General features: G+C 38.3%; 1 protein-coding gene across 1 annotated transcript in view; it reads right to left on the bottom strand.

Moving 5' to 3' along the window:
* Positions 1-20,355, bottom strand: part of ADGRG2 (adhesion G protein-coupled receptor G2) — a gene marked incomplete at both ends in the record, with an annotated part of 50,350 nt that extends 29,995 nt beyond the window's left edge. Inside the window, 4 exons of the mRNA XM_082333611.1 lie at positions 712-750; positions 2,077-2,118; positions 13,809-14,426; positions 20,238-20,355. Of these exons, the coding sequence (XP_082189737.1) occupies positions 712-750; positions 2,077-2,118; positions 13,809-14,426; positions 20,238-20,355 (817 nt within the window). The remainder of the gene's footprint in view (positions 1-711; positions 751-2,076; positions 2,119-13,808; positions 14,427-20,237) is intronic.
* Positions 20,356-26,663: the final 6,308 nt, after the last annotated feature.

A 26,663-nucleotide genomic window follows, 5' to 3' on the forward strand; every position in this document is an offset into this window, starting at 1 on the left:
GTTTTATTTGGCTTGGTATAAACTACAACAAATATTGAATTGGCTGCAGTTGTTAAAGATGAACCATTCCCAGAGAAAGATTGTATCTGCAAAAGAACAAAAGCTTGTGTTTCTGTCTGTTATTATTTCTTTTCTCCAGAGTACAATATGTCAGTATACATTAAGCAAGAAAGCAACTGGCTTTCACACAGCTATTTCTGTGTGTCTACGTTCCTCATTTTTTAAAAATGCTTTCATAGATGATGGTCAACACCTCTGGTCCCAGAAGTTATTAGAGTCTCGTGTTTGTGCACACGTGTGCGTGTGCGTGTGTGTAGTATACCACGCTGCATCAAATGACATATGCACATCTGCTGGGGTGGAGGGAGATGCAAGGGAGCTCTCTCACTACAGTGTCCCTCCTCTGCCATCTCTGCGAACTGTTCGCTGTTTTGGTTACTGGACAAAAGGCTCCTGATCAAGCAGCTTGCACCTGTTTCATCCCCAAGCATCACTGCCACAAACCGTGAGTCATCCTATAAGGTAAGCTATTTCATTACAAAGTAGAATGAAGAAATTAATTTTCTCTTCAAAAAATAAACAATGAAAACATTATATTTTGGAACTCATTTACATTACAACTTTTGTGCATTACCTCAGATAAAAGCAGAATATTTTTCTAACAGGAAATAATGAACATTGCAGTACTCAGTAAAGTCCCAATTTTCTTACCAGAAATGGTTGTTGCAGCTGATTCTCCTGAATTTTCAGCTTTTGTTTCAGACAGAAAAAAAAAAAAAAAGAGGGGAAAAAAGGACCATAATGAAGTTTCAGACACATACAAAACCAACCTCAGCAGCCTTTCCTTATATTTTCATAAGTTTACTGCATTCGCCAGAAGAGGGCAACACCTGCTTATCAGAAGAACACTTCCAGGTTGTCAAAAAAGGCACATGTAACAATCTCTGATTAAAAAAAATACAATTTTTATGAATTCAAATAGAATTCAACTGAAGACGATTTATTTTCAACAAATAGTGGACAGTTTGCATTGTATAATATCAAGAAAACAAAAATCATTTCACACTAGCCTAAAAGCCACATGCCTACCCTGAGGGTATTGCTAATTCTGGGAATGGGAATCAAGCGTACATAATAAGATGGCTGTAGTTGGGTATGAAGAACTCTTCTCGGACTTTGTATAATAACATTGAGACTTGCATTGTAAATTTATCCTATACATATCTGTTCTCCTTTCTATCCTGCAAAAAGCAGCATTACAAAAAGCTAATTCATTTCAAGTTTGAACCTCTGATCTTGATAGGAGCCAGCCAGCTATTTATACAGCAAACACTAGCCACTAAATCTTTGATGTTGTTACAGTCAATACTTTGATCAAAAAGAAATTAGGAAATTTGATAACTGGTTCACATAGCAACTTCACTGTTAGCCCTTTCGTTCACTAAGTGGTTTTTGACAGTGCCATGGACCAGTCAAGCCACAATTATCACAGAAATATAATCTGAAGAACAGCTGGCTGCAAATATGAAACACTATTTAAAAAAAATATACTTAAGGTATTTCAACATCATCTCTCAAAACTCAAAAGTCATCCTATAATGTTACTTACAATACACTAATTATACTGTAAAGCCTTTCCTACTGTTGTAGAAGGGTTAAGTCAGAGATACCAAAAGTCTCTTTAACCACATTTTTTTGGTTAAACATAGTAAACAAGGAGTTTCTGAAATGCTAATCACTCACATGATTCCTTGCTCAGACTATTTTGGTTGCCTTACTGAAAACTAGTAATAGCTTCTTTCCAAAGGATAAACGTAAATAGAATTTCTGCAATGAAAGGAGAATCAAAGTCATCTCAGTCACCTTATTTTCATTTTCTGTGGAAAACTACTGATGGTATTTGCACCATGAAATATGCTAATAAGCCACAAGGATGATATGGATAATTAATTTGCAAATATTTACATATTCTTAACTATCTCCATGAATTAAAAAGTAACAGCAGCAGCAATCTTCCTACGCACTTTCTAAAATACAAGAACAATGGGGAAAAAATTACACAGAACCCCCATATACCTGTTATCTGTTTTCTGCCAGGCAACGTAGCAGCAGTTTCAGCTGCAAAGGAAGAATATTTTTTAGGAGCAGAAGTTTTTATATATATTTGTACACACACATATATACACACACTTTTTTAAACACAACCATTTTAGATGTGCTACTCACCTCAATTCAAGCTGGTTTGCAAAACTACTTTGCATCCATTGAGAAATGTGTTTCTAGTCTTTTTTAAAGCTGGAAGTTGAACTCTTTTGAGTTCCATTTTTTACTCAGTTTATCACTTTTATACTTTTGGAAGACAGATTAGGCCCTGAGATTTCCAATTGCCCTTCCATTGCCAATGTCTTCAGAAATCCCTTCAGCACATTTGCTTGGGTGAAGATGGAAGTAGACTAAATAGCAGCAACCACAAATGTAACAGGTACACACAACTATGTCTTCACACAGCTATTTTTGCAAAAATGTGGAAAAGAAATGCTGATAAATTACTCAAGAAGTGAAACTTCATTAATACAAAGAGAAACAGAGAAATTAAACCAAAAAAAAGCAGGGGGCAGGAAAGCTGGGTAAGACAGGGATGCTTTACTCCATACATATTTACAAATTACATGAGATGTACTTTGAGAATACATCTACATCATGATGTGCATCATCATATAGGTACTCACACGCCCAAGAGCTGCACCACCGAAGAACATCTAAACAGCGAGCAGATAGATCAGGCTGCCACAAATGAAGCGGCTCGGGTGGACCTGGACTGGGAATGAAAAGGTGAGCTATTTCTAGCTCAATGGGCCCATGAAACATGTCCCTAGGGACACCTAGGGAGAGATGCAACATACAGACGGGCTCTCGATCAAGGTGTGGATCTGACAATTGAAGCTATTGCACAGGCTACCCATGCATGTGAAACATGTGCCGTAATCAAGTGAGCCAAGTGACTAAAGTGTCCCTGGAATAGAAGATGGTGGCTGGGCTATCAATATGAGGAGGCCTAGCAGATCAATTACATCAGACTACCACTGCAAACCTGCCACCAAGGCAAGTGCTATGTGCTTCCCATGGTGGAGGCGACTAGCAGGTGGCTAGAAATGTACGCTGCAGCCTATGCCACCACCCAAAACATCATTCTGGGCCTTGAAAAACAAGTGGCAACACAGCACGACATACAGTTAAGGCACTGTCACCTACTTCAGCACCCTTGATAGCTGAGACCCTGACTTTTGGGGCAAGGAGGAAGAGATACTCTCTTTGTGTCACTGAACCTGATGGGACACTCTAGCCACAGCCAAGATGCAGGCCTACAGAGTTGTGAAGGAAGAGAGATTGTCTTTGAATTGCCGGAGCTGGTGGGACAGTTTCTCCACAGTTAGTGCTTTGATATCTAGCCAATCCATCATCACCAAGGTGTTGACATATTACACTGGTGCGTACTGTACTAACCTCTGCCACATGGCCCATGTGCAATGGACATCATCCAGATCTTTGGAGACCTGGTTGTTGTCTAGGCTGCTGTTAGACCACCTCCACCACTGCTAATTCCCTCAGATACTGGACACCTTCCTTCTTCCATCAGTGGTGGTCCACTTGCATCAGTAGTCTACAAGATCATCCTCAGACTCTGAATAGAGTAATCCAAGTTCAAATCTCTGTGCGACCTCCAGTAACCAACCAGTTGGGGATGACATGTAGGAAAGTGCTCTGAGGCAGGAAATTCCTGGGTAGCACGGTATGTTGAATTTGGGCAGGTGCCTAGAGCAGTTTTCACCTCTGATGGCCTGGGAGTTTACACCTGAACAGGCAGAGAGTCCTGTTGAAACAGCAGACCACTTGAAGGAAGGATGTCTTGCTTACACCAAAGACAGAGACTTCTGGTGCTGTGTTGGGGCCTGGCCCATGCCTACCAGCTCTGTGTCCAGCAGCCTGAAAGGAGCAAGAGGGTCTCTGGATCTGAAGACGTACAAACGAATGCTGTGGCTAAACCAGAGACACAACCCTAACCATAATAGTCACTCCTGTAGACAAGAGGAAACAATGGAAGTGGCAGTTGGCCCAGTTAGTGAAGGACGAAGAAGCTCCTCTTGAGGGGATGCAGGAAGAAGACTCAAAAGAGGAAGCCTGTTCTGCAGCAGGACAGCCACAAGAACAGGAGGGGGAAGTGACAGAAATCATAAATGAGACAGAAACCACCCAGTCCCTATTCCTGAGCGAGCTGTGAGATATGTGCAAAGATTACAGCTGCCAGCCAGGTAAGCAGATTGCTGCCTGGTTGCTCCAACGCTGGGATACTGGAGCCAACAATCAGCAGTAAGAGAGTACATGAGAGCTTGACGAGATGTAAAGAAATGTCAGTTAATTTCGTTGAATGTCATACACTGCATGAAGCTAAAAGCAGCAACTCTGAAATATGGCAGGATAAATACATGGAAATCAGATTAAGTGCACTATGTTTAATTTTTTAGGAGTTTTCCTTGAAATTAACTGTTAGTTTTAGTTGATTTGCATCCTGGGTAGAAATTTTCTCATGTAAAAGAAAAGAGAAAAAGAGAGAGAGAACCAACCAATATTCTAAGCAAAATAATACACATCCATTAAGCAAAAAGTGTAAGTAAAAAAATATACCTTCATACATATCAGCTTACTGAATTTAAACTATTTCAGTAAAGACAAAACCAAGTTACATCAAACATCTCATTTGAGACAACTACATTGCTGCCTACAGAGAAATACAATTAGTCTTCTTCATATCTAGCACTGTATGAACTTCAGAGATCATGAAAATTTGGCTATAACCTTAATTTTTACCGTCAATTTTCAGGAAAATTAGGACTTCTCACTATATGGTAAGTCCAGTTAAAATACATGACCCTGTAAGGTATGTGTTCTACAGCTCTTATGTAGAAGTGTTGTTATTTTAACATTGTACAGTGATTAGGTATTATGGCACCTATAAAATTATTTTCTTAACACCTAGTGTGGTTTTAGGGAAGACCCTTAAGATACAATACCGCCTTTAAACAATATGCAGAACTGAAGCAGTAGTCAGATAAAACTGTTCTGTATTGTTTAAACAGTAAATAGGTTTTTTAAGGTAGAATGGGGTGAATAAAAATAATTGAGTCAATTCTACATAAAGTAAAGTGGACTTTTGGTTAGAGAAATAAGTATCCTTCCACGCGTGGGCAAACTGGCTTTCCTACCACAGGAAGTGAATTCCATCTCCAAAAATTTACCTGCCACTGGTCCTGTCTTACTAAGTGGTCAGCACCTTGTGCAAAAGCCCTTATCTCCAGCCAAAGGGCCCTGGAGGAAATTAAATTCTCGAAAGGAACCCACCTCTTGAAGTATGTAGCATCTCACTGAGAAGACCACCACACTGCTTCTTCTGCCCACTAACAAAAAAAAAAAAAATCTGCCTGGAGAATCTGACCTTAAGGTCTTTCTCACATACTCTTGAGGAGTCAGTGTAGACATATTCTCTGCAGACAAACTGCATTGCCCATCCTCCATTTCCCTTCAACATGCTTTGTGAATTTGTGAGAATACAAGTTGTATCCTGAGGTAGGTAAGAAAATTGTCCACTAACATGCTTAGTACTGTAGGTTAGTAAGAAGATAGTGAACTCTAAAAATGCCAAATGCTTTTAATAACAAATCGAGCAGTACAGGGAGCAAAATAAGCTAAACACAAGCCATGAATATGGAGCTGGCAAATGCAGCAAATGATGATGGCATGCATAATCTGAGGGACACTTTTTTCTGGACACAAATCTAACCGTGACTTCTCTTACAGCACAATATTCACATGCCTACAGTTGCTAGTAATTATCCATGAGAATGAGACTTGTCACTGATCAAGGTGCAGCATTAATTGCACTAACCAAGTCTTTCATCAGAATCACCTTTGCATACAGAAAGGGGGAAGGAGGAGAGACTGTCATACATTACTTAATTTCACTTATATTTGTCAACCCTCCTTCTTTGTTGTGTTTAAGAACTACAAAAGGAAGTGAATAGGGATTATTTGGAGAAGGATTAAAGTCCAATGTAAAATATCCCTAAAGCTGACATGTAAAAAGGAAAGTAAAATAACTCAAGGTGTGCTAGTTACAAGTTAACGGAAAATTTATTTCCCTTATGTTGTTTACTATCGATAAGAGCAAGAAAATCCTTGCGTATATGAAACCTCGTTTTATTTGTAACACTGTTAGTTTAGGATCATCAAATCAAGACTCAGCTGGACAGGGTGCTGGGCCATCTCATCTAGACTGTTCTCTTGCCTAGAAAGGTTGGGCCAGATGATCCTTGAGGTCCCTTCCAACCTGGTATTCTATGATTCTATGATTCTATGAAATCAACATACCTAATATCCTATTCCAAAACAAGACATTATATATTGTAGTAATACTTTTCTACATTTTCTCTAATAAGAGAACATTCCTGAGGATCCAAACAGCAAATAAATAGGCAAATAACATTATTCAGTATTATTCTTTGCTTTTGCTACAAGGGGGACAGAATAGGTCCCCACAAGAACTGTTTTTTTCTGAAGGAAAAGGCAACTCCATTAAATGAGAAAAACACCAGTTTCTGTTACTAACATACATCATTAGAAACAAAAGCAGCAAATCCCTTACTGTCTTCATATCACTTTGTACCATTCCAACACAAATAGCTAGCTAAGAGACTATAGACTTGAGAATCCCATCCCTGAGGAAACTCTTCTACTGGTATGAAACCTGTTCAGCAACTCTTGCCATCGCTCCATACCACAGCTGCAAAAAGCTTACCTGAGAACCAGTATTTGCATTTCCCATAGTGACTTTGTATGACAATGGGAACCAGTGTAACTTTAGCAGCTCCAGTCTGGTAGGAGACTAAATCCATTAATACAGTACTTAAGGCTAGGTCCACAAACTCATGTAGCTCTGAGACCAGTGCCTGGCCCTGTCTACAAAATAGCCTTGTGCTTACAGCATTCTTTAGCATGACAGATCTTAACTATCAGTCTACCGGCTCTTTTAGGATGGGATGGTCTCCACGTGTCCTGCTGAAGCTGTTCCACCAAGCAAAGCAGAATTCAAAAATCAATTTAGCCAAAGGGAAAGAAATGGAGAAGGAGGCTTTGTAACACAGTGGTCAAGATGGGATGGATGGTTTTGGTCCCTGCACCAAAGGCACTGTCACTCATAGGATGCCTTTTGTTCAGTAACTTAGACACAGGATACAGAAAAAGCCCTTAAAGCATGAACAGTGTACAATGTTCTGTCTCCAACTGGAAGAATGAAAAATATCCTTTTCTTCTCCCTACCTCCAGTCTAACTTATGATCAGCACACTCTTTCTTAAAATTTTTGGAAAGGCAACACCCTTTCTGATTCACCTGTCTTCAGGCAACCCCCTCTGCCAGAAGCAGTTCAGTTTTTCCAGGGTGGAGGCGTGAGAAGCAGCTAGAACCTGGCTGCAGATAACAACATCGGGCAAGAACTAAGTTACTGGCAGCTGCTTCTTGTTCCCCTCAGGGGAACAGCGTTGCTGTTGACTAATACCTAACACTTCATGATTGCCTTTAAACTTTTGCAGAAAGCATCCTTTGAGCAAGCCTGAGACAGCAACTAGAGTGCTTTCTTAGGAGAAAGAGAAAACAGAATCTGAACTGTAGTGAACTAGAGCCTCCACATGAACACCCACCCTGCCCAGCCTGTGCGGTGTGGAGGGGCAGGGGATGGTACAGCGAGAAGGGTCGTGCCTGCTGGCCACTGTCTCTCAGGAAACACGGTGAGAGAAGGCAAGAGGCATTTGCTTTCTAGGCAGGTCCAGACACAAAATAGGCACTGAACACTTAAGAAGCAGCAACAGCCCTGGCAAACTGTAGAAGCATGGACAACATTAATGGCAGAAAAACATACATTTATGGACTTACATGTTCTGGGGCCTAGATGACAGGTTTATGAAATGAAGTGCCTAAAATTGTACTTGTATTAACTGAAAAACATGCCAAAAATGCTAACAGTTTGTATTATCACCTAGGACTATTCTTTCAAGCTGAAGCTACCCTCGACCATGTCAGCTCTCACGACCAGATCAACAGCAGAATCCGAATGGAAGAATCCCAGGGGACACCTTGGTGGCTACATAACATGGTCTCCCCATGCCACAGTACTTGGCTGACACCACAGAATGGCATTAGATAACCACGACTGTGTATTGCTGATAAGATCAGTTTTGACGTACAAATACACATGAAAATACCAGGAAATTAATAAAAATTAGATTTTCTAAATAAGATGTGATAGTGAACTTAGTGCTGAAAGATTTTTCACCAAAAATTCAACTGATTCAGGCAGGGGAATTGATTTGCATTAAAAATTCCCATCAGAAATGCCAAAGTGGAAGTCTTCATTCCAAATAGATACATAATACCACTTTCTGGCTTAAAAAAATTAATTAAAACCATTTTACATTGAAAAGTAGATTCCACACTGTATTTTCAAGTCTATACAAATTCTCTTCTAAACATTCTCACAGGCAACAGTTATCAGTATGTAATACATCACTTACCAGTACTGTGCAGCAACTACTGTCCATTTGTATTCAATGTTACTAGGATACAGCCATATGAAAATGCCTGGCATTGATACATTTCACAGGACTTGCTCATGAACAAAACTGAGTAGCCCAAACAGCAAAATTTCAAAATGGGACTGTTCTAAAATCCATCTATTTACACAAATAGGCAACAAAAATACAACATACAATTCTCATATTAAAATTAAATCCATATTTTCAATTAAGAGATTGGGTCCCTTTAACATTTGATAAACATTTCAGCTGGATAAACATTCTGCCAAAATGAACCATCCTGTCATACAAGGCATTAATAACAGTAACACATAAAAATCCTCCCCAATTGTTCCACTGTAGACATTAGCCCGTATCGCCTTCTTATGCAAGTTAGATTTTGAGGCACATTTTATAGGTTTATAGGATAAAACTAAGTGCAATCTTAAATTTATGTTTTAGTACCTCTCACGACACCTCATGGCTGCTCTGACTTTTAGTGGTGGAACCATGAAAGAAAGGATGAATTATCACTAGCTATTGGACTGAAGCAAATTTAGGAAAACTATGAAAGTGCTTGTTCATATCAGGCTCTGTCACTTTGGCCAGTTCATTTTAGTATCCTTAACAGAAAACTTAGGTGCGATATTTTTAACTCAGCTTTGATGTTACACAGGTTTTTAGGAAATTACGTTATAAATACCTTTTTTTATCTGTTTGTATAAAGTTCTGTTTGTATAAAGCTGTACATTAGTTACTGAGGTGAATCAAATCACGTCTTCTCTGGTAAGCTGATTTCCAAAAAGCTACTTCCTTTGATATCACAGAAGAGGGAGGCAATGAGAGCAAAGAAAAGGAAGGTCAAACATGCATTCTGTTAATAGGTACAAAGTAGAGTGGTACATGACTCATCAAATACGCACTCCAGAGTTAGGTATTTTTTTTCCTCCATCACATTTACTTCCTTTAAGAGCTTCTAGAGGTTTCTGTAGTATTCTGTCCTTACAGTTTTAGAAAGAAAATGTGTTGGGGCAAATAATTTATTTTTTCATCTCCAGCTTTAATGATTCACTCAATAAACTTAACAATATGGCCCAAAGTTTGGTATCCAACAGACCGGGATGCAGCCTGGAGGAGTGGGTGAGAGGCAGCTACATTTCCACCTTCTGCCTGAGGAGGTAAAGCCTTTGGACTCCACCCTCCCTTTCAGGAAAGCTGATCTTGTCATCAAAAGTGCACACAGCTCTGGAAATCTTTAAAAGGGATTACATGAGCCTAAATCATTCCTCCTGTTGCCCACACCTGCAAACTAGAACAATAGCCCAAACTGAAGTGTTCCTCTTCCTTGAGCATGCAAAGGCAAAATAGTCACACGGGGCACCAGTTACTTCCCATTTCTCCCATCAGCATTAAGCTGTGTTGTTCCCACAAGCCTGGAAGCCTCCTCTAGCGACACCAGTAGCAGGCTCAGCAATATTGGGAGTGAAAAGGATACATGGAAAAGAGGAGGCAACACGTTAATCTTAAAGGTTGGACCCGACAGTTTAGAAAAATCTAAAATGCCACGATATGAACACTGAATTGTATTTATGCAAAAACATGTAGCCAAAAGCGACAGACACTGGACTCCTGCTAAAAGTTAGGGCACCAGTAGCACAAATGAGATGTCAGCGCTCTACTGTCAGTGATACTATTTACAGTTATGCCATAAATCATCTATTTTATTTATTCATTGAAATTTGTAAAAGATATCCCATCATCTCTGTGCTCCTTGCATAAATACATAGTGTAACAGTTTGGATATTTATATTTGGATTAAGAACATTACTGTTTAATGTGTAACTGAAATGATTAATGTTTAAACAGTACATTTCTTCCAGTTGTCAAGTTATTATTAAAGGCAACTTGCAAATACGCCATGTAAAAATGACAACTGAAGAGCTGGTGCTCACAGACGACTAAAGTTTCTTTTCAAGCATTTAGCATTTTAAACTCATCCATTTTCTCGTGTCTTTGTATTCTCTTAAATCACCCAGAGCTTTACATTACTTAGTGTGCTTTTTTCTTGGATTATGCAGAGATAATAGTGGTATCACTCACATTGTCCACATTAAAGTATGTAGCTAAATACGAATCATTCATCAAGAAACATGATAAAGAAATTTTCTGAAGTTGGCATTTGGAACAGTGAGCAGATCTTTCTTCACTTACATATTTTTAAATACCAGGGGATGATCTTTAGAAGTGAGATACATTCAATCTGTGGCACTCTTTCTCCACATCACAGCTGTTAGGCTACTTCCCATTCTCAGCAAAAGGGGAATTATCAAAGGAGCCTGAGGAATGTAAGTGGAAGGTTAGTGACGCACAATGTGTGGGGCCTCCTTCCCTCTTTGGCCCCACCTGCAGTATTTACACCTGCTCAGCGTGCAATGGCTACACCAAGTGGAGGAGAACCAGAAGACCGTGTGACTGGAAGAAGCAAGAGTTGCATCTTTTAACTCAGAGCTAAAAGTTTTCTATTTCTAAGTTCCATTAGTTCAAGAAATGTGATCAACCCTCATCACGAACTGGGAAGCAGTCAGATATGTCCTTTCTTGCAAATCTTCAGATACATAAGATAGGTAGCTACTGCAAAGGTAATCCCACCCACTTCTGGGGAGCAAACTACTTGGTTAAAGTTGAGCATACCTTTAAGTGTTAAGCATGTATGTGTATCTTACCAGAATTGGGATTCTGGTCCTTATTAGACCTCACATGGTTAAGAAAAAACAGAATACATTTTTGGTAATCTGAATAATTATTACAAAAATAAGTAATAAAACCAAAAGAAAAAGAATCTAAAAAGTCAACAAAAAGAAAAGCAGGAAAAGGAGGTAAGTAACAAACTAATAACGTGACGTTAAGTAAATCTAGACTTATTAATGGAGTGCATCACTGCCTATGAGACACCAATTAGACAATGGCTTCCACTGCACAAAGATTTTGAGTGGTTAAGCAAAGGAGAAATCACAGAAATCATAGTAACCTTTGACTGAATATTTTACAAATTGTGGTTTTATGTAGGCACAAAATGCCAACCAGGTCATAAAAAAAATTCTGAAACTTGACCTCCAGCACAATTATGACAGTAATGAATGACTTCCTTTTCACCTTTTGTGCCTACTCAGGAGGCACAGCCCTTTCCTAGGCTTTAGCCCATTGCCAATTATGTTCTTTCTGGATGCAATGTCAGGTCTTTCTGAAGACCTACTACTCGAAGTCCTTCTGTTTTAACAAAAACAGAGAAGCCCCCAAAATCAGATAATTTTTTATACAGGTGTACAGAGGAACTTACAGAAAGAAATCAGATTGTAAGACCATCAAGTAAAATAGCCTGACACTGACTATTGTATGCTCCTACTGTCAATGCTTTGTTTTTGTTTAATTGTTGGACTGATATTTGCTAAATATATGCCTTTCACAGGCTGACTTGGTGGGGGAGGGCAATCAGCTAAAATGCATCTAGTCCTCAAAGCAGGCAAATAAACTGTTAAAAAAATCCAGTGAACTTTTCTTCGAAAAGCTGTTATTCTTCCAAGTTATCTAGAGGAGATAACATATTTGGCAGTAGAGATGGCCTCTGTACTGAAACAAACCTCTATCAGCATAACTGACATTCAATTTGGCTAAGTAACAGAGCTTTGGAAACCATATATCTTACATACTCACTAGAGAGCTCTTGCAGTTAGACAAGCCCCTAAATCACTAATTCTAAAATCATGAATCGGTTGGGGCTGGAGTTGGGCATTGCCTAACCAAGCTGCCCTGTGATGCTCAAGGATGCTCGATATTCAGGGCAGAAAGTGCTGGAACTGAAAACAAGAAGGTTGTCCTTTCTGTGCCTCAGTGAAAGATAATCAGATGCTCCACTCTGACCAGGATTTATCCCACTATCCAGAGAGAGCTCTCTCAGACTTTCTTTGTACCAAACTCTTGTCTGGTAGCCAGAATGGTCCCCCTTTCAGCCCTAGGACTGTGTTCCTTCAAACACAGTCACACATGAGCTAAAGAAAGACATCCTTTCTTCAGCTCCTCTCCCAAATCACACAACCCAACAGAGATGTGCTCCCAACTACAGCACCAAGCAATCAGAGACATTTCACTCATTATGACCCAGTGTTAGAGGCATTCTCCATGAGTCCTGGTTTGTCAGACATATTTCTTTCTCTCCCAGGAAAAGAAATCCGATCACCTTATTTTAACGCCTTTACTAAGACACACTTAATCGATCCAGTCAGGTAGTGATTATAACATTACATAGCTAAAAGATACTTTTTGTCTGCACAAAATAGATAGGTACAGTTTTTAAGGATAAAGGTGATGAACACTAAAGATTGGTGCCACAGGTTAACTGAAGCACCTATGCTATATAAGAATTTTAGGAACCAATTGAGCTAGTCACCTTAAAATCTCTGATGGTCTTAGGGGGTAATACCATTTCCTATGCTTGATAAATTGGATCCCACCCAAGCTTGATTCAAGTTTGTCTTTCTTGCCAACAGATATGATAGCAAAAGCTAGAAAGATTATTCTCTTGCTTTAACTATATTAAAACTCAATTTCTCTGAAAATAAAATCTTGTTTTGTTTTGTTTTGTTTTAAAGCCTTTTATGGTTCTTTTTCAGGGCAGAGAGGAATTTTGAGAAATGTGTGAAACCATTTGGCCATTTTAATAAAGGAAGACATAACTGATACAGAAACAAGAAGAAATCAGAGCCTGCAGTAATCTTTACAGACGTAGACCATATCAGCTAAAGATGGCGTAGTGTGCCAATGAAGCAGTGAAAAGTTGCACTCGTTGAAGTTCTGGCCCAGTGAATGTGCAGAATGAGGACCAGCAATGCTTTCCTCTATATTTATTCCCTGAACAGAAGGTGTGTAAATTAATTATTTTAAGATGACATTGATAGAAAGCCCTAATACTCCAAGGAGTTTTGGCTGGATGCATCCTTCTCTCATTACCATTACACATTATGTTTGGATAAATGCTGGAGAAAGCTGCAGATCCTCATGTGATCTCATTAAGCATTTAGCTAGAAATTACTAATAGACAAAGACTTTGTAAAATCTGGAAGAGAAATGTTAGACACGTTCAGATCAACTTTCAAAAATACTATTTTAAAAACAGGGGTGCAATGGTACTTACCACATGGCAAAGAGCTATCCTCTTCTATTGTCTTATTATAGACCCAATCCTCCTTTCTCCAGCGTATGACACCACTATCCTTGCAGTCCTCAGATTGCTTTATGTTTGCTTTATCCCACATTCTGAACATGTACAGCTCCCCAGTCATACCCAGGTTAGGTGACATAGCTGTACCTGACAGCTTTGAACAGCCAAGTAAGAACTGCCCTTTTCCAGGGAAATTAACTTTCCCAGTTAGTTTTTTGTTTAGTTTTTTTGTTTCATTTATGAATACCTTCATCTCCTCATCTTCACTTTTCCACTGGATACATATTTTGTTCCAAGCGTTTTCATGAAGTCTTGCTGTTGTATTTATTTGATTTCCAAACAACCATATCCTCAGTTCACCATGATCTCCTGTAAGTCCAAGATCATACTTATTTGCAGAGAGATTGGTGTGAGGTGTTTCTTGATTGTATACAAATGCTGTCCAAGGACTATTTGAGGAATATAGCTTGAGGTGCAGACAGACAATGAATTCTTTCAAGGGACGCAGAGCAATTCTTGGTGACATAATCCAAGGATCTTCACATGCAGTCTTAAAGATGGCTTTATATTGTCCTAGGAAATCCTCCTGATCTAAATAAAGAAAAGGTGATTTGTAAAATTATTTCATTTTTAAAAGGATCTTTTTTGAATGCTGTTCTTCCACATCGTACTGTTCCTAGGCATTTACATCGTTTTCAAAACACAACATCAAGAAATAACCTTGTATCCTCTTTTGCTTTTTTTGTGGTAAGGAAGCGGCAAATTCGGAGGCAGTTGATAAATCCTAGCTGCTTATGAAAGCTTTGAAGTAAAACTCATGCACAAGACGAAGGATGACCATGTAGCTCTCTAAGGCAGCACTCAAAAAACAAGTGGGAGGCAAAAAGAGAATCCAGATCCTGGTTCCTATTCCCATGACTGCACAGGTATTTTGCATTTAATAGATACTGGATAAAATACAGAAACAGAGCTAGAAGAAAGGACTATAGCCCTTACTGCCTTCTCATGTACCAGCCTTGTATCCTCCTCCTCTGAACAAGATCATGCTTCTCCATGCCATTTTTTTCCAACCGTTAGATTCTTCCTCTGCTGCATACTCACAGAGTTTCAGCAAGAAAGGTAGAAAATAGCCATATTCTAGAAGAGAATGAGTTTAGGTAACTTTCAGGAAATGTGTTTTGGAGCCACTGGTTTATTTTAAATTTAATCCCATCCAGCCCCCATTCCCTGTTCTCTACCAGGCCATTTACTTACAGAGACATCTGCTCTGTGAATCTCAAATCTACTGAGTCATTGAGATGGTGGCAACCCGCAGTTCAGCTGTGACAGTAAATAGAATTTTAGGTGCTAACAGCAAATCTACTGGTGAAAACAAGGTGTCAGGCTCTGTCAATGCTGGTAAAACAAGTAGTGCTGGGTAACGCCCCACACACTGGAACGTGATCATAACTGTTAAGTTCTTGTAGGTGCCTCACTCGCTCCGTTGTCCCACTACTGGAAAGTACAGGCTTTTGTGGCTGTAGATGTAAGCTCTTTGGAGTCGATGCTTATGTTGTGGAAAAATGCACATTCCAATTGCACAATCATTATCGTGATTGCTTGCTTTATGGTGCACTCATCAGCAACAAAATAAATCCAAACTAAGAAAAACTCCTATGGGACATGAAATGGAACTACAGAAAAATAAAACAGCCTGGTAGATGCTCAGCCAGTGCAAGAAAACACATTACTGACACCTTTATGGAAGCATTTATTTATCAATATATGCAGAGCTTTTATGTACCCTCCAGAAGAGGTATGTGATCAATCATGATTGGTCAAGGTTCGATAGCAGGAAAAGATTGGTCAATATAAGAAAAAAGCTTTTCCATTAGCTCCCCTGTGGAAAGACAAATTTCCAGGCAACCTGGATGAGGTTGGTTTTTTTTTCCCAAGGTAGGTTACAGTCACAGTCCTAATTAGCTGTCAAGGTCACAGCCAGCTCTTCTGTGATCTTCTCAACCAGCCAGAGCACCAGCTTTCATCAGGCCAATTCTGAATCAGGAATGCGTTCAACTTTTCTGTCTCTTGACCACAGGGCTCTCAAAGTTCTTTTTCAATAGCAACAAATGAAAAACAGGAGGAAGTTTCTAATTTCCAAGTGCAGCTTGATAGGTACAAGCTACCAGAAAAAGTTCGAAACACAAAATATATCAATCCAGTCTCATGGAAAGTCATTGATAACTATTCTTATTGCATACTATAGCTTTCAGACTCCCTTTGTGATGCTGATTAGCAGAAACCTGTAGGCATCTTTCACAACCCTGAATCATTCCTGAAGTTCAACATGCATCATAAAAGTGCCATACAAGGCTATAAACCAAACAAAAAACTCTCAGGGTACAGGCTGAATTAGGTGAAAATCTTACCTAGCAGACAGTAGATTTTGAATGGCGAGGTAATACTTAGCACGGTTCTACGGCAACGGAGAAGAAAAACAGACTTGACCCAACAGCAAACAGTAGAACTACTTCCCCTCTGCCCAACTCTAAAGCATGAATTCACTCATTCAGTTTGGCCATTTGTCAGAGCATAGTAGGCAAAATTTGGGTTCCTCAGCTAAGAACAGTTCAGCACAGAAAACTAGTTTTTAAAACATGCCATAAAAGCTGGAGTGAGGAAGATCGGGAGGGAGGTGGAAGTGTCACAGAAGTGGGGATTTCTAGATACAGACTCAAATGTACCTACCCTTTTTAGTAAAAGGATGACTACAATTAAAATAGATCTACTACCTTCCAGTTTGGACAGATCATGAGGAAACTGATTTTATAAAGAAAACAGCTAGCTAGATATACAATTATAGGCCAACACTTGTGACACAGTCTCTCCGAAGAAAAATAATTGCTCAAATCTTTCATTATTAAATAGGAATTATGCTGAAGGTTTTGAAAGATTTGATGCAGCTGCTGTTCCTCAGACGGTGTATGTCAGAAGTATACTTTCATGACTCGTATACTCTCCAAAATTCCTGTAAGCAGTCTTGAGCATGCAGAGATGGCCAAAGTGACCAGTTAAGGAAGTCGCCTGACATCATAGCTTCAAAACTTGAAGTCACTGTTCACTATTCAGATTGGAAGATTGGAAGTCCATTCCTGAACAAAAATGTTAATCAAAACCTGAAGTACCATCAGCAGACTTGATTTTGGAAGTGTACAAATTCTGAGAGAGGCTTGATTGCATGTTAAGCATTAAATCAGTGTTTATGTGCCAACAATGAATTAATTAAAGGGCTGCAAAATCCTATTACGTTCTTTAGGGGAGCTGACACTATGAAGTTGTCAAGGGAGCCAGAGTGAAAATAAACTTGCAAGCGGAAACAGTCTTTAAGGCAGGTAACCAACAGAAATTATCCTGCTGATGATTCTCCTAGTCTGCTTTGTATCATTCAAAAAGATTGCAGTTGATTGATATGCAAGGCCTGACGAATTAATTTAAACTAATAAAAGAGTTTACTTAGAGGTCTACCCTTCTGGAAACCAGAAAGTCTGGCCCATTTGCTCCACACAGTTCAAAAAAAAAAAAAAAAAAAGGTGCCAAAAAGGGATGCCAAACTTAAGAGCATAGATACCAATACTATCTGAATTGTTACAAGAAAGGCTTGAAAAATTTTATATGGTTAGTCTACCCAAAGAATGCTGATAAAGTGCAAAGGAAATCATAACCATAGTCAGAAAATGCACTTCGCTGTTCCAAGTAGAACACAGACAGTACAGCATTAAATTAGTTAGAAATTAATTATCAACATCATCTTGGCTAAGTCTGTTTGATATGTGGGTGGATGCAACATAACTAAGAGATGACATTACTTTAAAGCTTTTGGAAGGTCATTGTTTATTTTCTCTAGTAATGGTACTTGTGGGCTGCAGCCCACCCTTGACCATAGAATCGAGGAGCTCGAATTGGCTGTGCTCTGATAGTGGCATTCCTGGCTTACAATTAGTTCCTTTGGGTCCAGACAATACAAATCACATTCAGAAACCAAGCCATGAACATACCTTTATCACCACAGCACAGAAAAGGTAGCATAGTAGAAAGAATGTTCAAAACATCTCCAGAGTAAGAAAAATGAGAAAACGTCACAATTTGGAGTCAAGGAAACTCCATGCAATAGTAATTGTGGACTGACTTTTCAATGCCATTTCTGTATTCAGGCACTTAACCTCTTTCAGAAATGCAAATTGTTCCTCCTTAATATATTTATCTCTAGTAGATGCAAGAACTGGGATTTTTACCCTCACTAAAACTAAGAGCATCCACTTAATAAGCATGTTCTCTTAAGCCCTAAAAGAAATCCTGGAATGTATGCACATACTTCCAAACATTTAAAACAAACTTTCTGAGAATGACAAAGTAATGCAAATGTAAACCAGAAATGTAAACTCTCTTTTTTCAAACATTTTCAGATAGTAATAATTGATATCTTTGCAAGAGATACCCAACAACAGGTAGTAAAAATCAGACATACAGGAGCAGATGGTCTCAGTACATAGGCACCAGTGTTATTTTTCTTACATTACTAATAGCTACTGTATCAGTATAGTTGAGCATTAATACAGTTGAGTATTCTCTTGAATAAAAGTAGTCACAAGTTTATGTGTCTGCACAATCTGGCTTTTAACCAGTAACAACAATAGTCATTAATTTCTATGCAAGTGTTTGCCACCTGTAACACATTTGGCTTGCTACAGTCCACTAAAATGGCATCACAAGAATCTTGTGTCCTAATGTGTTCGCCTAGAGCTCATAACTGTTCTTTATAAAAGTTTAAAACTCTCAACTTTCTACATATGGGTCACTTGATTCTGCTGAATGTTTTGGAAATCTGAAGCTAAGAACTGTTTCCGCAAAATGAATTTCATCCCTCCTTTTCATTCACAGTTGTATTTGGACATCTGGGGATAAACTACGGAACATTATCCAGAGTGTTCGAGACATCAGGAAGAACACAGGAGTTCTTCTCTCTTCATATTTCCTGGAGAACACAAACATACTTTGGTACTTTAGATGAGGAGAGAATTGAGTACAGATGCTGCTGGCAGTGCTAACAGCCCGAAACCAAAAAACAATAGGGTGGAACCACAAATAAACCCTTGCATCAGTTTATCTTTTCTTGAAGGATTACTGGCACTTGCAAGTGATACATAGGTGAAAGACAAAATCTCTCTTTGCTTGCTTCCTCAGAATTCTAGATGCAGTTGAATTTGCCCTGGAAAAATTCTTGTATGATGTCCACCTGTCTGCTCAGCAGCCCTGTCCTTTTTACTATTCAAAGCACATGAGGTTAAAACCTCACCATCATAGTAACAGTTTTATCACCTGAATCTCAAATTCTGTCTCAATAAAAGCTTCGTTTTATGAAAATTACTACATTTGGAGAATTAGAATCAGAATTACTCTAGTCTGTAAACGTATGAAATTTCATTGCTAGTACAATGTCATTAAGCAGGCATACTTACAAAGTACACTTGAACTGCAAGAAACTCTGACCTGCTAGAGTAAAATAACATGCCATGACACATGAAGCAGTTTCTAAAACTAGTCATTAAGTACATGGCAAAAAACACTTCTAATTTTTTAATATTCCATGCACATTACTAACATGATAAAGGTATTACACACTATTGATACAAGGAAGTTTTACAAATGACAAGTACTGTTATCTGTATCAGTTGAGGTCCAGAGTAGCAACAGACTTGTATCTGCCAGCTTACAGAACAGCCATGAATAAACCACAAATTGCTGACTCTACTGTATCTCATACAAAAGCAACACTATGTCAGTTACTCAACTTGTAGAAGAACCTTATGAATTTATTTTTCATTTACTGTTATATAAAGAGCATAGACTGTCAAATTCAAATACATCATTTCTGTTACATGTTTTGGACCTCACTACCTTTTCCCTGGCCATATTCAGAACCACAACCAAGAGCAATGCAGGAGATGTTCTATGCTCATACATGCACTGAGTGAAGCTCAAAGGACCTTACAGTGTTTGTGTAAGAGCAGTGTAAAAGATTTAACGCTTTCTGAGAATAATAACACTTCCAGTTCAAAAAAATAGCAAGAAAGTAACTTGTCTTGTTATGACATACTGTGTTTACGTTCTCTCCTCATCCATAGCTGAAAAGAAGTTACTACTGATGATTTTTTATAAAAAAAAAAATACTGTAAACATAGGGTTTGTATATCCAAAGTGCTAAGCACCAACTGTTTCATTTCTTGTTAATGGCAGTTTTTCCTCTTGATTTCAAGAGGACAGAAACTTGCCTGTTCTGAATATATTCAAAAGTCCTATTCATCAAGACTAATGCTATTTATTTGGAATACTAACACTAGGTAAATCAGGAAAAAATTGTCTTACCTTTGCCTGCTGTAGCCAGGAACAAATGAAGTAAAAGGACTGCTAGAACAATCCTGAATCTCAAGAAAATGTCCTGTATTCTGCCAACACAGCAGTGCTGTCTTCCCCAGGCAACCATTCTAGAAGAAAAAATAAATAATAAACCACAGTGACTAGAAAAAGTGCAGGTGTGCAGATATTATGACAAATTATATTTCCAACTCAAGAGTGTAAATCTTTTCAACCCTCTTATACTATTGGGTATACATCCTACAGAAATGCACAAACATTCTGTAGAGTATTGCCAAGTCACCAAGAAAGAAAGAGCTGTTTGCTGAAAGGGAAAAAAACCAAAACAAAACAAAAAAAACCCAAACACTCAAGCTCTAATTCTCCAAAGACTCACAAATACATCAGAGCATGGCCATGAGCCCTTGCACAAATAAGGCTTTCAGCATTTGAAAAACAAACAAACAACAACAACCAGAAAACCACACACCAAAAAACCCCCAAACAAAACCAGCCAGAGAGCAAGCTTGGAGAGCTTATCCAAACACTTTGTTAATCTCAGTTAAGTATACAGACAGCATCTCTTTGGTCCCCTATCCGCAGGATCTATCATCTGACATTTTAATAGCAACACTGCGAATTCCTAAGGAAGAAGCAAGAGTTTGATTCCCAATCCTCACCTCATTCTCAAGGCAAGAAGCTGCTGCAAAAAAATGAGAAATGCCACAAGTCACTGTGGGCAGCAAGTTCATGGCGAGTATCATCAAAACCTGTTTTGTCCACATTTCTTCCTAGTGATGGTTGCCTAATGTAAGCAATAGGCCATGGTGGTAGACAAGGAACATGCCTCCTACTATAAGAGATAATGTTCTATGAAATGAGACACTTTTTCTAAAGAGATCTTTCCAAAAAAGGTACATCTTCTCAATATTTTGCATGTTGAAAGAAACGTTAAGTGAAACATTCATGTGCTTTTGGCATGCATTATTTCTTAAATAAAAAGGTTTAAAGATACATAGTCACAAGTGATTCTATAATTGATTCTTGAAACAAATACAACGCAGTAAACTTTATGTATTGTTTTTCTTTAATGTACCAGCTTTATGGTAGACCAGAGCATTCTGCATGACACCAGAAGTTTAACTTTGCCATCACAAGTTTGGTGTATGTGTGAGTGTATTGGTTAGCACTCATACTGCTTGCAAACTTTACTGTATTTTTGTACATGCTCTATCAGGCTGCAATAGAGTTTCTTCTTTTCAGAAACTGTAAATTGTGAACTCTTTCAGGACTTGTAAATTCATGTTAGGGTTTGGGCTAAAATGTATTTTTTTGCAAGCATTCATATTAATGTAAATATTTATTAGCATAAATGGTTCCTATGGGCTGAACTCTCCAAGAGAAGTGCTGGAGTAATAAACTGAGAATCAGTGAAGTTGCTAGGTAATTGACATTTTGGAAATTGGTTAGATGTACATGCAAATAAATTATACACATATGATAACATAACACAGAAAACATAAAGCAAAGGCTTTTTAAAAATTAGAGCACTGCAACATTTTTGCCAGCCAGCGTTTTCAATAATTATACAGTATGCAATATTTCTAGCACAAAAATAAGATCATACTGATTGCATTGAAACAGACCAATCTGGATGATGACACATACTGCTTCCACTTTGCAGATTCTGGGTGCCACACTTAAAATTGAAATACACTCAGGAAATAACAGTCAAATTGTGGCAACATCATGAATGACATGGGTGCTGCAGATGGTAACCAGCAGGAAGAAAGGCTATTGATAAAAGGAATACAAAAATCAAGCATACTAAAGCTGAAAGAAAATAGATGGTATGCTAAAACAATGGACATAGCTAATACACACAATCCTATGCAGAAACAGAGCAAACCCAAACAAAAACAAGTAAAAAAAGCAAGAAATGTCCAAGGTGAGCTAGCTTTCCAAAGATTCACAGGAATCATGTCCAAACCTGTCTTCAGTTTGCTTCTTTTGAATGCCCAAAAATCATGTATTAATAAAGCTGTTAGACAGTAAACTAAGTAGTAGAATTACATTAATTATCCTGAAAACCTGATAATGAAAACTGCCATGCTTAAATATATTTGACAACTTCAAGGATTGTGCATCTACAATATAATTTACTATGGTTAAAAGAGATGCCCATCCAAAAGCTGTGTTTCCTTTCTTTGCTTATTCACGCTTCCCATTCTAGTCTCAAATTAGGTCACTTCCAAGCAAAGCCAAGCTGCACATCTATTCCTGCATTTTATCGGGATACCTCTTCTTTTGTACAGTAAACCATCTATCCATAGTGATATATTTGGACAACAAACCAAACACAAATTCCAGCATCCCTTGCCACTACTACCTGGACACCAAGAGTTGAAATGGAGCCCAAAAATACTCAATGGCACCCACAAGTTTACCCATCGATGCTGGTAAGTACTGACGAAAACTGCTTGCTCTGTGTCACATGTAACACTGATTCAGAATGCTCCTACATTCCCTGCATTTCGTTTCCTCCTTAAGCCTCAGTTCTGCAAAGAGATATACATGAAATGAGCTAAGACAAAGGTTTAATCCTGTACCATCAAGCATGCCTTCTATTTGGTCTGGTAGACCTCATTAAACAAACATGTTAGCGCCCCATCCACCAGAAATAACAACTGCATTCCAAGAGTCTAAATTTGAGGGCAGGAGCCAAGAAATTCCTGGTTCTGACTCCAGCTCTGCCTGCGTGCTATGTAGCCCTGAGGAGTTTGAATGGACCTTCCTGTAACTCAGGCCTTCCAGAGTGAGCTTTGCTAATATTCGTCCAGTATTTAAACAAAAGGCTGTAATAAATACTTTCAGCACATTCAGGTTTTTATCCCCTCTGGTTTTTTTTGACATTGGTCTCATTTCCCGAGATGGGCCTGGCAAAGACAAATGGGGACAGAAGCAGAGCTTCTTGTTGACAGAATACAGTCACATCAAGAACTCTGAAGCTATTCAAAGCTATCAACGCAGATTAATGGTCCCAGGGACAGCAATAAAATCCAGATAGCAGGAAAGCGAGTAAGCGCATAAAGTGAAATCCTGAAATGGCCATAGCTCACTTGACTTTGCAAGACTTTGGACATTTATGCTAGCTCAAGATTTCTTCCAATGTCTGGATAAAAAAGACAATTAAGAGTTAGGAAAATAACATTAGTGTTTGGGTTTTTTTGCAATGCTGTTTAGACACTACCAAAGAAGAAGATGCTGCTAGGTTTGATAGATTTTTTTTAGATTTTTTTAAAGAAAAAGCAAGATGTAAAATATGATTTCACCATGCCTATCGAAATAAAGATCATATGATACATTCCAAAATATTTGGACATTATGTTCCTCTTAAACTTATTCAAGCCCTTCTTGCTATTGGAATTCTAAAGCTCTACTCTTAATAATGACGCTGAAAAGTAATATAAATGTAAATATATAGTTGTGGACACTATAAAATTAGGCATAAGTTATTTTTTTCATTAGTTATTAATTTTGTTCATTTGTTCAAATGAATTTTTTTGTTTTTCATTATAATAGATGAATACAGCAGGACTCAGAGAGAACAGCATGAATCTGCATAGTTTTTGCAGTAGGATGAAAAATTTTCACTTGTAAATCAAGCAAATCTAATCAAGTACAACAGCTACTGGGCAACCTACTGAGCCACCCAAGAGCAGGAAAAAATTCTATGCACAGACCACAGGTAAAGATATAACTAGCTGATTTTACTTTCTCACTTACTATTCTCAAATAACAATTAAGTCATTTTTATTTGCAAAGAGCTAACTGCCTGAAGTAGAAGAGAATATAAGCAATTACTTTTCTTTATGGTCAGTGGATAAAACAGAAACTCAGAAAACAGAAAGTAAGGGCTGAGGCACAAATCTGTTCCCTCCTGTTCGCTCTCCATGAAGAGTACTCTATTTTGACCCATGACAATCTTGTAGCATTGGTACCCAGGTTTCAGACAATATATCATACCATGTCACTAATTTGAAAGTTAAACTAGAATTGATAGAACTTTCCTTAAAGCAAATGAACAAACATACTTTGAAAAACTAGATGGTTGTTTTGTATGTTGTGTTATACATGTTGCAGTTCTGCATTAGTATCATTCTCTGGAAATTAAAGAGGTTACTGGAAATGCAGACAGGAAGATGGCATAAAGAGGAGTTTTTATTCTTATCGTTAGTATTAATTAGCTCATGACATGCTATTTTACTAGTTTTTTGATGGAATTGTTCTTCAACACAATGGCAGTTTTACCTGCCTAAGAACAACAAAGTTACTGAAATCTAACAGGTTGACCAAGACAAACACTGTGACACGCAGCCTGTTGCAGAAGGACGGGCAGAATAGAGGGATGGTCAGTAAGCTGACAGCAACTTACAAAAGCAGGGAAAGAAAATTGTTAAAACCAAGGCCTGTAATGCTTTCACCATGTTTACTCTGCTGTACCCAGCTTTGTACCTCTGAAAGGTAAGTAACATTGTTTGAAGTTGATGTTTTTAAAGCCCTTCAGCTAGCTAGTCAGTCGCAGGTATCCACGGTGAAAGGACTTTCAGGTGCCCCAGGAAACTGGGTTTGTGTTACAAACACAACTGGAAGGCAGAGGAGATGGAGTCTGTGCCTCTGCAACCAGCCTCAAGGGGCACTGCATGGTACAGCTCCACTCAAAGTGCAGTGTGAGAAACCTGAACTGCTTTCCAAGCGTGCACCCACAGGTGACACATCAAGAGATACAGGGCTTACCTTAAGCCATTGCTTGCCTTGTATTACAGCAGATATGTTTTCAATAGGTTTAAAGCCAAAGAAAGTGCAAAATGTAAATACAGCTGTTCTGTGCTGTAGTGTACTTTCATAAATCACTTTTTGAAAAAGACATTCAAATTTTACAATTCCTGTTGAATATATCTATTTACTGGCAGTCTTTAAAATTTAAAAAAAATATTAGTTTTTATGTCAAGTTTTAGCCAGAGCAGGTTGTCACTGCCAACGCATAAACTGTTGGTAACAGAAACTTACGTTGGAAATCATGACCCAACGCAATCAGTCATTTACTTCTAGCCATGCTGTCTACTGCCGCACTTCAAGCTGTTTTGTTCAAGTCACACTAATTTCATCCATAGCCTTTGGGGCTCATTCTGTCTACTTTCATAGTTATCCCCTATTAAAATCTTGGATTTTAATAAAAATAGTTCCCAAATTTATAGAATTTACTGCTGAGGAGGAGGGTAATAACGAATGGTAAGTTTCTAGCTGTTTTTGCTGTGACAGTCTGCATTATTCAAATCTATACCAGGTGATAAAAGGCAAAAAAGAGCAAGAGAAACATCATACTGCCCAGGTATGAGAATTTCTTGATGCCTTTAATTACTTTGAGAAACACAAGATTGTAGACTTCTTCCATCAACCCCTTATATTTTCCAGACTGGAACCAAAATGTAGTAAAGTTTTTATGTTATTTTTAAATTTTGGCTGAAGCAAGTTAGATGTAAGAGGGAGGACGCTTATGTTGGAAAGTCTTATGTCACTGTGAATTTTGGCACATACAGTATCCACTGACTTAACAGCAGAAGTAGCACCATTGATTTAAAAATGTTGTTCCATGGGGTTTTTTAAATGCGTTTTTCCAGACGACAGTAATAGGATTATTACTGTCTGATAATAGCTTGGTTTTCATTAATTTTCTCCAGTGTTTATCAAAGGCTGTAAAAACAGGCACATTGTATTCTACAAAGTTCAGTCACTTTATGTAGAAGACCAGCTTTTTCTAAGACTGCAATGGTAACATGTAGAGCCAGTTCAAGGACCCTCCAAACATGTCCTCTTGACATAAATCTTTACGGTTTTCAAAGATATTAAATATTTTATTTTTTAATAAGTTGGCTTACAGAGAGCAGCAAGCCACAGACACCAGTCCTCTGCAAAACTCATAGCTCATTGGTTGAGTTCTTAACAGAAATAAACAGGAGGAAAAATTCTCCAAGAAATCCCTTCTTCTGTTTAGTCTTTCAACTGCTGCAGGATACTGGTATTAGAAAGATTTTTTTTTTTTTTAATTTTACAAATACCAAGCTGTGTAAGCCAAGATCTGCCCTCAGTTCAACTCACAGATCTCCCCTTAAATTAGTGTAAAAGTGTAAGCTTAATCATTAAGGTTTATGCAAGTGGATTCATTAGTGTAATACACTATTGGATGGCTCTCCATTACAGACCTCAGTGCCAAAAAGCACTTTTAGTACTTAATTCTTTCCTACAGTAATTTGTGCCATTGTATATCATGCAATTTCTAGTAAGTTTTTGTTCCCTCTTATCCAATTTGGCAATGTTTCACCTCCTTATATCCAGCAGTCACCTGGAAGATGAGCAAGAGGCTTCTTTCTAGCTCTT

Source organism: Platalea leucorodia (assembly GCF_965183815.1).
Source record: "Platalea leucorodia genome assembly, chromosome: 2".
In the NCBI taxonomy this organism is placed as follows: domain Eukaryota; kingdom Metazoa; phylum Chordata; class Aves; order Pelecaniformes; family Threskiornithidae; genus Platalea; species Platalea leucorodia.